General features: G+C 47.0%; 1 protein-coding gene across 2 annotated transcripts; it reads left to right on the top strand.

Moving 5' to 3' along the window:
- The first annotated feature begins 472 nt into the window (after positions 1–472).
- On the top strand, positions 473–6,289 carry LOC135553659 (transducin-like enhancer protein 3). Of its 2 annotated transcripts, none has more exons than XM_064985622.1 (5): positions 473–961; positions 1,596–1,800; positions 3,998–4,098; positions 4,370–4,433; positions 6,197–6,289. In XM_064985622.1, exons 2-5 carry the CDS (start codon positions 1,777–1,779, stop codon positions 6,272–6,274), a joined length of 267 nt encoding a protein of 88 aa, XP_064841694.1. In that variant the 5' UTR covers positions 473–961; positions 1,596–1,776; the 3' UTR covers positions 6,275–6,289. The 2 variants fall into 2 exon arrangements, with proteins under 2 accessions (XP_064841694.1, XP_064841688.1); XM_064985616.1 differs by having other exon boundaries at positions 473–921.
- Positions 6,290–14,417: the final 8,128 nt, after the last annotated feature.

The raw sequence follows: 14,417 nt of genomic DNA on the forward strand, positions 1-14,417 counted from the left end.
AGCCTATTCTAAACGTTTAAATGAAGCAAGTAATTAGCTGATATAGAAAAAGAGTTGCTTAATTGCTCGGACACGTTTTAGTCCAGAAACACAGGCATGCTCAGCATTCAAATTGGATTTTTACATTGTATCTAACATTATGAGATTTAACCATGTGTACCATGCTGCACATGCCCATGTCTGCATCACATGAGGGATTTAATATATCAATGATTAAAAGTCAAACAGTATATTCTGACATTTGTGGCAGAAACATTTATAATTACCTTTGTTTATTACAAGTTCGTCAGTTGAATACCAGTTTAGATCCAAAATGGCGAAGATATGAGGTCATATATCACAGTCCAATGGGAACACAAGGGTACTATGTACCCCACGTGGGGATATCCCTCTCTGATAGGCTAATGCAGCTAAACTCATTCGGAGAATCCGATTGGCTTGTGAGAGGCCCTCTCGCGGCAGTTGAGTCCTCGTGTCAGTGCACAGTCTGTGTGTGGTACAGCAAGCGTTGGAAAAACTGGGTAAATCGAATGCAAGCAATTGCTTCGTTACAAAATCCAACTTTTCTACGATTTAACCTCTTTTAACTTACAAAATTGTATTTGGATTTACTAGAAGACTCGTCAATAATTGCTTTTATCCAAGAAAGGTTTTCTTGGAAGTTTTATGCGGTCAACAACTCGTTGTAATCGACGGCTCTCCGACGTCGGATCCGAAAGGCATTGTCGAGGCAGGTCGTGCGGCGCCACGAGATCACCGAAGTTCCAAGGCTCGGCTGGGACAAGGATTCCATGTAACCAGCGATTACTTTTGGATCATTTTTTCATTCTCATAAGGAAGGTTACCAGCCGAGGATTGTGAAAATTCGTTCAACAGAGGGATTATTGCCGTCGTAGGGGAGGGGAATCAATCGAGACAAAGGTAAAGAAGAAGACCCGAGAAGAGCCCGCTAACAAGACGGGTAGCTTTCATGGCTGGGCTTCTTTGAAAACAGCAGTGTGTTTTATAACCAAGCTTGGTGGACTGAATGTCATAATCCCGCAGCCCGCTTTGTCGTATATTCTGTTTTCCAGTTGCGCTCGAACACTACAGCTCGGCGAACAGCAAATTGTTACATTTGTTGCGAATGCAGATAATATATAAACACGATACAATGTATCAACTTTGATTGTAGCGATGCTGGTCTTTTTGGTTTTGGATAAATTGTTATCCGTGCTACGCGCCTATTGTAGTTTTTTCGTCTGCTAGTGTAGCCTATTATCACTCTAGCGTGAAGGCTTGACACGCCAACAAACCTGTCAAGCAAACCCATTTAGATATCACAATTTCCTAACATGTCGGATAAATATTTGCAAATCGAGAATAGCGGCTTATTATGACATGTATTTTTGAGAGACGGACCAGGCGACGATAGTGAGTTAAATTATAGAGGCTATAATCTGCATATGCCATTGACTAAATTCAGCAAGTATTTCCTTGCTGTCGTCACGAGCATATTTTGAAGCTATGTGCGTGTTCCGATTGCATACTCCGTTCATTTAGCTAATATCCATTCTGTTCTGCTTTTTTGTTATGTATGTTTGTGATGTTGAAAGGAAAGGGGCTTAAAATCAACAATAAAGATCGAGAGATCGGAGGGTGGAAGTGTGTTCTCCGCCGCGGAGGATTGGCATTGTCCGACCGCTTGTGCGCACAGGGAGGGGTGGCGGACTATCGCACATCTACTCGGATTACTGAAGTATCCCCCGATTTCCCTCAAAAAAGGATACATTCAAGATGTATCCACAGGGCCGGCATCCGGTAAGTATCCCAGCTCATGAGATTATTATGCGAATTCATGCAAATGTACCGCCTTCAAAATAATTAGCTTGTCAGACACGAGCTCGTGATCTGCACCTTACTATTTATGGTCTGCACGTCGAGTAGCCTAGTCCCTCTGTTTATGGCGCTCGACAACACGTTTCGACAGGAAACTGCAAATAAACAATCGATTCACGTACAAGATTCTTATGAGCAATTTTAATAACGAAAGACGGCCAATATGTAAGAGGGGAAAAAAATATTTTCAGAGCGAATATTTTTTTACCCTCTAAATTCCTCCAAGCTGCTGCATTGAAGCAGTAGCGGATATGCTGTAATTATCGAGTTTACTGCACGGCATCATTGGCATGCATTGAATTCCTCACAAATCAGGTTGTGATTTCCCCTCCCTCTCTCTCTCCGCTCACCCCCTTCCCGTGCTCTTTGAGGACGGGCGCACTGACCCGCCTCTGTCATCGCACTCTTGAGTGATAGTGGTTCTTCCCACCATTATAAAAGCGGCCACCAGGCAGGGCTCAAGGGAACGTTTGGGTACCACACTGACAAACCACCATTCAGCAGCAGCAAAACTAATTTTACACAGAAGAGAGGCCTATAGGAGAAGGAGGCTAAGAAAGCATGATGAAGGATGATGATACTATTTTGCCATCTTTCTGTTGCTATTGATTATAACTATACTTATGTTATAGAAATGGGCTGAGATCTAGGTGTAATGTGTTGTAGCCTGTTATAGAAATGGGCTGAGATCTAGGTGTAATGTGTTGTAGCCTGTTATAGAAATGGGCTGAGATCTAGGTGTAATGTGTTGTAGCCTGTTATAGAAATGGGTTGAGATCTAGGTGTGATGTGTTGTAGCCTGTTATAGAAATGGGCTGAGATCTAGGTGTGATGTGTTGTAGCCTGTTATAGAAATGGGCTGAGATCTAGGTGTAGTCTGTTATAGAAATGGGCTGAGATCTAGGTGTGATGTGTTGTAGCCTGTTATAGAAATGGGTTGAGATCTAGGTGTGATGTGTTGTAGCCTGTTATAGAAATGGGCTGAGATCTAGGTGTGATGTGTTGTAGCCTGTTATAGAAATGGGTTGAGATCTAGGCGTGATGTGTTGTAGTCTGTTATAGAAATGGGCTGAGATCTAGGTGTGATGTGTTGTAGTCTGTTATAGAAATGGGCTGAGATCTAGGCGTGATGTGTTGTAGCCTGTTATAGAAATGGGCTGAGATCTAGGTGTGATGTGTTGTAGCCTGTTATAGAAATGGGCTGAGATCTAGGTGTGATGTGTTGTAGCCTGTTATAGAAATGGGCTGAGATCTAGGTGTGATGTGTTGTAGCCTGTTATAGAAATGAGGCGAGATCTAGGCGTTATGTGTTGTAGCCTGTTATAGAAATGGGCTGAGATCTAGGTGTGATGTGTTGTAGTCTGTTATAGAAATGGGCTGAGATCTAGGTGTAATGTGTTGTAGCCTGTTATAGAAATGGGCTGAGATCTAGGCGTGATGTGTTGTAGCCTGTTATAGAAATGGGCTGAGATCTAGGTGTGATGTGTTGTAGCCTGTTATAGAAATGAGGCGAGATCTAGGCGTTATGTGTTGTAGCCTGTTATAGAAATGGGCTGAGATCTAGGTGTGATGTGTTGTAGCCTGTTATAGAAATGGGCTGAGATCTAGGTGTGATGTGTTGTAGCCTGTTATAGAAATGGGCTGAGATCTAGGTGTGATGTGTTGTAGCCTGTTATAGAAATGAGGCGAGATCTAGGCGTTATGTGTTGTAGCCTGTTATAGAAATGGGCTGAGATCTAGGTGTGATGTGTTGTAGCCTGTTATAGAAATGGGCTGAGATCTAGGCGTGATGTGTTGTAGCCTGTTATAGAAATGGGCTGAGATCTAGGCGTGATGTGTTGTAGCCTGTTATAGAAATGGGCTGAGATCTAGGTGTGATGTGTTGTAGCCTGTTATAGAAATGGGCTGAGATCTAGGTGTGATGTGTTGTAGCCTGTTATAGAAATGGGCTGAGATCTAGGCGTGATGTGTTGTAGCCTGTTATAGAAATGGGCTGAGATCTAGGTGTGATGTGTTGTAGCCTGTTATAGAAATGGGCTGAGATCTAGGTGTGATGTAATAGGTGTGGCTGCACTACCACTTCATTGGGGTTATTGATATCAACACTGCTGTTCTCTAGGCACCACACCAACCAGGGCAGCCTGGCTTCAAGTTCACCGTGGCCGAGTCCTGCGACAGGATCAAAGACGAGTTTCAGTTCCTGCAGGCCCAGTACCACAGGTAATGACATCCATTTTTAGAGGATGTACTCCAGCTGAAAGAACCAGGCTAGGCTACTCATGATCAATCTAGTTAGAGATGTCTGCTAACGCTGGTAATATCAAGTTGATTTTGGGTATGTAGAATTTAGATTTTTCACATGGTACAACTATATTGAGTGATTATGGTGTTTATAACCAAATATTTCTGTGAAATGGACTAACATGTATTAATTATGTAATAAACCATAAATATTGGCTCATAATAATGGACCATATTTCTCCTCTTTCAGTCTCAAAGTGGAGTACGACAAACTGGCCAATGAGAAGACAGAGATGCAGCGTCACTATGTCATGGTAAGAATATCACACTACATACAAGTACAATCACTTCCTGGAACTAAAACCCTGCATGTGATGGTTAGTAAGATGTGTTATTATTTTCCCTCAGATGAAACGGTCGCAACCGTGTTTGTTTGTAGAGGCAATTTGAGTTACATTTTTGGGTGCATTTGAGATTGTTGACTGATGATCATCCCTGTGTGGTGATTGTCCAGAAAGGGACATTGGGGCCTCCTGTGATTGGAGGAAGTGTGTGTGTGTGCGCCTATAGAGAAGGAGTGGGTGGGGGTTGTTGTGAATCTCCACCAGAGGTCAAATGTCCGGCCGTTGATAACAGGGCGTGACGGACGGGGCTTTGTGATGATGGGTGGGGGGGGGGTCATAATGGCTCCATGGCCTCTTTTATGCCTCTGACCCCGGAAGGGTTAATGACTGGCCTGCTGGCTTTGTGTGTGAAGCTGATTATTTAGGGCAGTATTCTCCCAGGGTGAGCTGTGGCCTATGGGCCTTCACATACCCAGGGCCTTCTAAGACACCCAGGGCTCTCATTAAGGATGGAGAGAGTTTGGGGAGGGGGATAGAAGGGACCCCCTGGCCAGGTAGACAACTAGTTAGTCACGGTGGAGTATGACATTTTATATTTTAGCCTAGCTGTTTAGCGGTGGCCTCTTATCCGGGATGACTTGCAGACAATACTGTGGCCTATGGCTGGATGACCTCATCAAGTAGAGGACATAGTCAAGTGAAGTATTGCCATTAAAAAACACAAATAGCACTATTAACCTTTACATTGTTGCCATTTTAGAATGTGACTTAACTCCAAAACAACAGCTCCAACTGATCCACGTTCAAACGTTCCCTTTTTAACAACAAAAAAATCATTTTCAAAGCCCCCATGATCAAATAGAAATTGTAAGTGTAGATGGTACAAAGTTATTTGTATTTACTGTCAAGCTACAACATTGATCCAACTCAAAGAGCCTAGCTAAGGTTCTGGGTAACACAAAAAGGGCTGGTGAATGAATGGAAAATAACCAGTCAGTCCCTAGACATGATGTAACAGAGGCCAAACTCTGAGCTGAGGCCCCGTGCATATAAACTCCTCTTATCTTATTTGTCCACGCCAGGATTGACTTTAACCAAACGCACTGGTACTTTAGTTAAACATTATTTTTTTATTCTGAGGAAATGCATGCACCGGTTTAGCGGTAGGGTGTGAGAGGGGGGGGTTGTTAGATAAACAGGATGGACTAACTCGGCCTCATCTGGCAGCCGCCAGTTCACGCCCTGATAGTGAGTATCGCTATGGATGTCTAATCTACGATTGACAACAATCTATTTGTTTTGAAAGACTCTTATTTCGCCAGACTGATTGAGTTAGCAACGTAGCATTTTAAAATCTGTCTGTGCTCAAAAGAAGTGGATTGGAGTCCTGTAGCTTAGCATTTACCCTATCCACTCAGACACGGTTCACCTCGCTCACCCCCTCGACTCCCCAAAAGAGCTGGAAGAACAAAGAAAAGGCTAGAAGTAGAGGGATCACTACAGCCTCTGAGCCGGCCTGGGTGGGGGATTTCAAGTGTTAATCAGTAAAGGGCTACGTCAGCTAGTTCTCTCCCCTTAGCCATGCTCAGGAGTCCAGCATTCTGACATGCAGACTGGTTCCCATGGACAACTCAGCTTGTTTTCACTTGTCCACTATGTTCCTTTTTTTGATATTCTAACTAGTAAATGAATGGGATGTGAATGTTTCATTGTGTCACTCTTGTCTTTTCCAGTACTATGAGATGTCCTATGGGCTGAACATTGAGATGCACAAACAGGTATGTAGCATTATCCTCATCTGTCTACTTTGAAAGAGTGGTTGTTAGTATATGGGCTCTCTATCGGTCCAGCGTATGGGCTCTCTATCGGTCCAGCGTAAGGGCTCTCTATCGGTCCAGCGTATGGGCTCTCTATCGGTCCAGCGTATGGGCTCTCTATCGGTCCAGCGTATGGGCTCTCTATCGGTCCAGCGTATGGGGCCTCCAGTGGTTTATTTGATCTGTGCCTGTGCTGACACCAGCTGAGAGCCTCCCTCTTTAGCGCCAGACAAGTTCTGAACAACTGAATGCTTGTGTCTTAGAAATAGTTTTCCCTTATAAAGTTTGTATGTCCAAACTGAGGATCAAATCGGCTTCCCAAAAATAACATGGTCGCTGTGGTAGAACATTTATTTTGATTGGTGATTTTCTGTATTTATCAGAGTGCCATCAGGTAGCCTGATTTCAGATGTCGTCATGGAAACAGGATTATTATTATTAGGGACATTTGTTTTTCTTTCCAATAATGTAAATGTTTTAATCAAACTATTATATTAATCTGATTATTCACAAATAATCACACTGTGTGCATGTAACGTACTCATTATGTCTGACACATTGTGGTGTGTCTGTTTTGTAGGGGATTGGAAAGCAAGAGCTATGATTGTTCAATGACACAGACACACAACCTTCGTCGATGCCCTCAGTCTAAAATGCTTTAAATGCTTCACAGGCACAGACACACACCTCACGTTCTCATTGCCTCCTGAGAAACGCACACACACATACGAGACCTTAGTCTATGCCCTCAGTCATAAACACTCCTCAAGTAACACACACACACACCGACTCCCTTCCTGTCTGTGAAAACGCTGACGGGCTAAACGGCGAGCGGGGCAGGCGGCCTGATGGGGCTGCTTTGATAAGATTAAAGTGAAGTCTGGCGAGGACTGAGTGTGTGTGTGTTTCTCCCAGTGACGAGTCTGACTCAACTAAAGGCAGCATGCAGAGCCAGCCAGCCGGTCTATAACCTCATTCGGTCAGCTGCCTCTCAGCAGAATGTATTCATCAGCAGTAGAAGCCAACCAGAGGGCTCCCTCAGCCTCAGCCTGGCTGTGAGTGGAGGAGACATTAGACCTGCCTCACTACTGGAGAAACAGACAAAATGGACGCCTTAGAGAGCGGAAGGGGGAACGCTGCTCAGTCAAACAGTCTGTCAATATCCACCGGGCCGTGAAGCGGGCTTTTTAGTGGCGAGGTGATTTGTGGCATCTATCACGGTCTTCTCTAGTCTCCCTCTGGTTCCTTTCATCTCTCTTCTGTCTTTCCTGGCTTCTCACTCTTTCCTTGTTTATTTTCCTCCTCCTTTAACCCCCACCCCCTTCTCAGTGTGATATGAAGTGAGAGATGGGCTGTGCCTGTGTGTCATTAGCACTGTAATATGATGTATGAACATGGACTTTAGGCAGGCTGGTCGAGGAGGAGGAGGGGATGGGCTTTAGGCAGGCTGGTCGAGGAGGAGGAGGGGATGGGCTTTAGGCAGGCTGGTCGAGGAGGAGGAGGGGATGGGCTTTAGGCTGGCTGGTCGAGGAGGAGGAGGGGATGGGCTTTAGGCAGGCTGGTCGAGGAGGAGGAGGGGATGGGCTTTAGGCAGGCTGGTCGAGGAGGAGGAGGGGATGGGCTTTAGGCAGGCTGGTCGAGGAGGAGGAGGGGATGGGCTTTAGGCAGGCTGGTCGAGGAAGAGGAGGGGATGGGCTTTAGGCAGTCTGGTCGAGGAGGAGGAGGGGATGGGCTTTAGGCAGGCTGGTCGAGGAAGGGATGGGCTTTAGGCAGGCTGTAAACAGTGAGCATCTCTCCTCTTATCCAGGTTACTAGAGGTGAAGGGAGGGGAGAGGAGGTGTAAACAGTGAGCATCTCTTCTCTTATCCAGGTTATTAGAGGTGAAGGGAGGGGAGAGGAGGTGTAAACAGTGAGCATCTCTTCTCTTATCCAGGTTATTAGAGGTGGAGGGAGGGGAGAGGAGGTGTAAACAGTGAGCATCTCTTCTCTTATCCAGGTTACTAGAGGTGGAGGGAGGGGAGAGGAGGTGTAAACAGTGAGCATCTCTTCTCTTATCCAGGTTATTAGAGTTGAAGGGAGGGGAGAGGTGTAAACAGTGAGCATCTCTCTCCTCTTATCCAGGTTATTAGAGGTGAAGGGAGGGGAGAGGAGGTGTAAACAGTGAGCATCTCTCTCCTCTTATCCAGGTTACTAGAGGTGGAGGGAGGGGAGAGGAGGTGTAAACAGTGAGCATCTCTTCTCTTATCCAGGTTACTAGAGGTGGAGGGAGGGAGAGGAGGTGTAAACAGTGAGCATCTCTTCTCTTATCCAGGTTATTAGAGGTGAGGGGAGAGGAGGTGTAAACAGTGAGCATCTCTTATCCAGGTTATTAGAGGTGAAGGGAGGGGAGAGGAGGTGTAAACAGTGAGCATCTCTTCTCTTATCCAGGTTATTAGAGGTGAAGGGAGGGGAGAGGAGGTGTAAACAGTGAGCATCTCTTCTCTTATCCAGGTTACTAGAGGTGAAGGGAGGGGAGAGGAGGTGTAAACAGTGAGCATCTCTTCTCTTATCCAGGTTATTAGAGGTGAAGGGAGGGGAGAGGAGGTGTAAACAGTGAGCATCTCTCTCCTCTTATCCAGGTTACTAGAGGTGGAGGGAGGGGAGAGGAGGTGTAAACAGTGAGCATCTCTTCTCTTATCCAGGTTACTAGAGGTGGAGGGAGGGGAGAGGAGGTGTAAACAGTGAGCATCTCTTCTCTTATCCAGGTTACTAGAGGTGAAGGGAGGGGAGAGGAGGTGTAAACAGTGAGCATCTCTTATCCAGGTTATTAGAGGTGAAGGGAGGGGAGAGGAGGTGTAAACAGTGAGCATCTCTCTCTTATCCAGGTTATTAGAGGTGGAGGGAGGGGAGAGGAGGTGTAAACAGTGAGCATCTCTTCTCTTATCCAGGTTATTAGAGGTGGAGGGAGGGGAGAGGAGGTGTAAACAGTGAGCATCTCTTCTCTTATCCAGGTTATTAGTGGTGAAGGGAGGGGAGAGGAGGTGTAAACAGTGAGCATGAGCATCTCTTATCCAGGTTATTAGAGGTGGAGGGAGGGGAGAGGAGGTGTAAACAGTGAGCATCTCTTATCCAGGTTATTAGAGGTGAAGGGAGGGGAGAGGAGGTGTAAACAGTGAGCATCTCTTATCCAGGTTATTAGAGGTGAGGGAGGGGAGAAGGTGTAAACAGTGAGCATCTCTTATCCAGGTTATTAGAGGTGAAGGGAGGGGAGAGGAGGTGTAAACAGTGAGCATCTCTTCTCTTATCCAGGTTGCTAGTGGTGAAGGGAGGGGAGAGGAGGTGTAAGAGGAGCATCTCTTCTCTTATCCAGGTTGTAAACAGTGAGCATCTCTTCTCTTATCCAGGTTACTAGAGGTGAAGGGAGGGGAGAGGAGGTGTAAACAGTGAGCATCTCTTCTCTTATCCAGGTTGCTCGTGGTGAAGGGAGGGGAGAGGAGGTGTAAACAGTGAGCATCTCTTCTCTTATCCAGGTTACTAGAGGTGAAGGGAGGGGAGAGGAGGTGTAAACAGTGAGCATCTCTTCTCTTATCCAGGTTGCTCGTGGTGAAGGGAGGGGAGAGGAGGTGTAAACAGTGAGCATCTCTTCTCTTATCCAGGTTGCTCATGGTGAAGGGAGGGGAGAGGAGTGTTGGCCTGTGTTATTGGATGCAGGCAGCATATTATTCCCCCTGCTCTGAGTAGGATTTACTTGGTAGTGGAGGGAACATGGCTGTCTGTCTTTGCCCCCTTTTTTCAGTGGAGCTAGTGTGTGTGTGTGTGTGTGTGTGCTCCCTTCAAACACACATGGATATGTGTATATACAAAGCTGCATGTACATAATATAAACATACTTCTAGTCCAACACATCCTGGCGGTGCCCTGGGTGGGTCGGCAGCGCAGGGCTCTATGGCAGCCGGGGGGGGGTTTGACAGAGCTCTTATGATGTTGTGGGGTGTCAAGGGTGGTGCGGGGCGGAGATAATCATCCTCGCTTCGCTGTCAATAAGCGATTTTAATTAGCGCAGCTCATTAGGCTGCCACGGCGACGAGGCCCTCTGAGCTCTGTGTGTCAGTGTGAGGCGTTCAGAGGGTGCTCCATCTTATTCGCTGCCTCGTTTCTCTCTCTGTTGCTCTGATTGAAAACCTGGGCTTTCTTCCTCCGGCGCTCTGTTTTTCCACTGTGTGTTTGCTCAATTCCTCCCCTGCTTGTCGATAACGAGGCTTCACAGAGAGGGAGCTTTATTTAGGGAAGTCCTGTTTGTGGCCTGAGTGGGAGAGAGTGTGTGTGTGTGTGTGTGTGTGTGTGTGAGAGAGAGAGAGAGCTTGTTCAAATGAATTATTTCCACAGGATTCTAGGAATTGTTTGCCAAGGTGATGATAGTCGACTTGTCTGTGAGCCAAAACAAACGGCCTGGGAGAACACACACATGGATGGAGGTTACTAGTGTCTTGTGAAACGTGCTTCATCATTCTGGTCAGCCTGGATCTGCTGCTACAGTCCCACAAGACGATGAAGGTCTCGTTGAAGCCGTTTTGTGTTACACAACCACCCCACTGGGTTGTATGTGTCAGTCAGAATGCTGATCCAGTGGAATGGACTAGGATCTGGTTGCAGGGATAATTGAAGGAAATATTGTGTGTCTGTCCGTTCTCCAGGCCGCTAATGAACTTAGTGATTTGTTACAGGATGGAGGATTGTGTGAGTTAGCCCCTCCCTCCTGGGTGTGTGTGTGTGTCAGGTTCCAGTAGCATCTGTCTGTCAGGTCTCAGTAGTGTGTTCCTGCCTATTAGGAGTGGCCCCTGGCCTAGCTCCCAGCCAATCAACAGGGAGGTAAATGCATACATCAATAAACTGTTAGACCCCGATCTGCTGCACATGAACAATGAGGGTCTGGGAGAAGGGATCTGCTGCACATGAACAATGAGGGTCTGGGAGGAGGGATCTGCTGCACATGAACAATGAGGGTCTGGGAGGAGGGATCTGCTGCTCATGAACAATGAGGGTCTGGGAGGAGGGATCTGCTGCTCATGAACAATGAGGGTCTGGGAGGAGGGATCTGCTGCACATGAACAATGAGGGTCTGGGAGGAGGGATCTGCTGCACATGAACAATGAGGGTCTGGGAGGAGGGATCTGCTGCACATGAACAATGAGGGTCTGGGAGGAGGGATCTGCTGCTCATGAACAATGAGGGTCTGGGAGGAGGGATCTGCTGCTCATGGAAAATGAGGGTCTGGGAGGAGGGATCTGCTGCTCATGAACAATGAGGGTCTGGAAAGGGATCTGCTGCTCATGAACAATGAGGGTCTGGGAGGAGGGATCTGCTGCTCATGGAAAATGAGGTGCTGCTAGTGAGGCAGAGGATTGCAATGATAGCGTGACGTCTTTGAGACGGAGAGGGACGTGTGTGTGGATCATAAACCACTGTCTCTCGTTCAGCGTGTGACACTGTGACTCCCTGTCACCGGCTGTTTTCCTGCCAATTGAAACCTCATCAGTCTCGTCCTCTCCACTCGGCGAGCGGCTTCCAGCGACAAACAGGCAAATGGTTTTCAACACAGAGCTGTTGACAAGGCCATCCTCTGAGAGGCCTCTATACTAGCAGCACCAGACAGCTCCGAGCCACTGAGTACCTGTAATTGTGGAGCCGGAGTGGACAGCCTTTACTGCCGCGCCTCTCGAGGGCTTGGTTTTCATTGGCTTAAAGTGACAATCCCCTATTTTATCCGCCTCCTGGCCTAAAAGCTGTTGGCGTTGAGTCGACGCCGTCGCCACACTCATTGGCACCATTCTGTTTCTCTGGTCTCCAACATATGAATGTGATGGGGGGCTTCTATACAGTTATGCATTGGGGTAATATTCTATTCTAAGGTCCCTGGTAATTGACAGGTGTTATGAGGTTGTATTATTTACTGAATGAGTGTAGGGAAAGTGTCCATAAAATGACATCTGACTAGTATTCTACTGAAACTCTGCTACTTGTCCCCTCTGTGTTTACTGGCTAGTGATTCGCTCCTGACATCTGACTAGTATTCTACTGAAACTCTGCTACTTGTCCCCTCTGTGTTTACTGGCTAGTGATTCGCTCCTGACATCTGACTAGTATTCTACTGAAACTCTGCTACTTGTCCCCCCTGTGTTTACTGGCTAGTGATTCGCTCCTGACATCTGACTAGTATTCTACTGAAACTCTGCTACTTGTCCCCTCTGTGTTTACTGGCTAGTGATTCGCTCCTGACAGTCCTTTTGACAGCCAATATAACAGTGTTTCTTTCCGTCTCTTTTGAATGGAGTTCTCTGGATGCTGTTGGTCAGTCGGTATCTTAGGCCTTTTCAAAGGAGAGAGGATGCCTGCCTCTGAGGAGAAAAGACAAGATTAGTGACAGTTGCTGCTCAGGGATTTCTAACTCCTGGTTTGTGTGAGTATTTCTAGAGCACTTTCTATACATCCTGGTCAGAGCCAGGAGCACCTCACCAGCTGACCAGAACAGGTCCTCCAGAGTCCACGTTAAGGTCGGGAGAACGTTTCAGGGATGTTGTAACCTGGACCAACCCTAAAGGCAACACGCCGTTGGTGAGGTCACGGCTGTCTGAGCACCTGGTGTTCCAGCTCGGCATGTGCCAGCGAGCCGCTCATCCAGAAAGAACAGCGTGTAAACTCAACTCAGAACACGTTCCAATATCAATCCATGCAAGTCCCTTTATACGAGGAATAGTGAATGAACGATTGAAAATGGTGACTGTTTTGTTGTCTATTGTGCATGTTCTGTGTAGTGTGGTTGAAACACTGAGGATATTTGGTTGTTAGGTTGAGTCCAGCCTCTACAGATCTAGCTGTGTGTCTCTTCTTGTTTCCAGGGATGAAGCCTAGTCACCCCCGCGCCCCCCTCTTCCCTCTTATCCCCCATTAATTTCTCCCTCTGATCTGATCGACAGCCCAGAAAAATTCTATTTAATGACCTGCTTCTGTGCGCGTAATATGATTTTACAGCCTGCTATGGTCAAGCCCGGGCCCAATTTACATAATGATCACCACCGCCAGACAGGGCCTGCTGGGCCGCCGTTGCCCTGGCAACAGGAGAGAGAGGGGACAGGAATGGAAGGGGGAGGATGTAGATGGAGGGATTGGAGGAGGGGAATGAGAAATGTGAGGGGAGTCTGCCTGGGGTTAAGGGGGTTGTGAGTTCCTGACAGGTCAGAATAGGTCTCTCTCCCCCCACACCCCCTCACTCCTTCCTTCCTTCCTCAGAGTAAAACAGAAGTGACACCACAGCAGGGCAAAAGGCCACTACCACCCCCTTTTTCTTCCATCCCCTCTTTACCATTAAACAAGGTAAAATGAGAGGAATGCGTGAAGAAACAAAGGAGAAAGCCCCCGTCTCTCTGTCCCACGCTCACATACACCTGCTGGGCCATCTGCCCCACAATCCATTAGTTCTTCTCTCCCCAACACAGTCAAATTAGATTAGCTTTGTGTCAAGTCTCTCCTCTGTTCCTCTCTGGAAATAAGTTGGGAGGAAAAGGGTTGTGTTTTGGCGACTATGTCTGTGGATATTCAAGAGCAGCGGAACTGGGTCCAGCCCTCCAAATGGGTGGCTCTAAAGTGCTCTGTCTGAGTCAGGCCCGAGGTATTGCCCCCCTGCTCTATACCAATGATGTTGGTGACAGATATTGCTAGTCAGCCAGCCTCCCCTCTCCTTTCTCTCCCTGTCCTCTGTGAAATGGCTGCGTAGTAATTGTGAAGTATTACCCTGGTTTGTCTTCCTCCTCCCAAATGGTATTATCATATTTCAAACGGCTAATGAAACAAGGCCAGCTGTCTAATGGATGTGGGATAGAGGGAGACCAGAGTTGGTTTGTTTTAAGGAGAGCTTCTCCCCCCATTCATTTCAGTTAACAGCAATGGGACATCCGGGGTCTAGATGGACTCTGGAGTGGACTGAGGGATTTAGGTGTGTGGGGGGGGGGCATGCCCCCTTGCTGTGTTATCAAGCATAGCGGTGTGTGTGTTCAACCAACCAACACTGAAATGGTTTCTTGGAAGGTGCGGTAGAGGTGTAAACATTGACATTGTCATCGTCTCTCTCTGTTAGTAATCCCAGCTGGCTGCTGATGTAGTC

This window comes from Oncorhynchus masou, chromosome 2, assembly GCF_036934945.1.
Source record: "Oncorhynchus masou masou isolate Uvic2021 chromosome 2, UVic_Omas_1.1, whole genome shotgun sequence".
Lineage (NCBI taxonomy): Eukaryota > Metazoa > Chordata > Actinopteri > Salmoniformes > Salmonidae > Oncorhynchus > Oncorhynchus masou.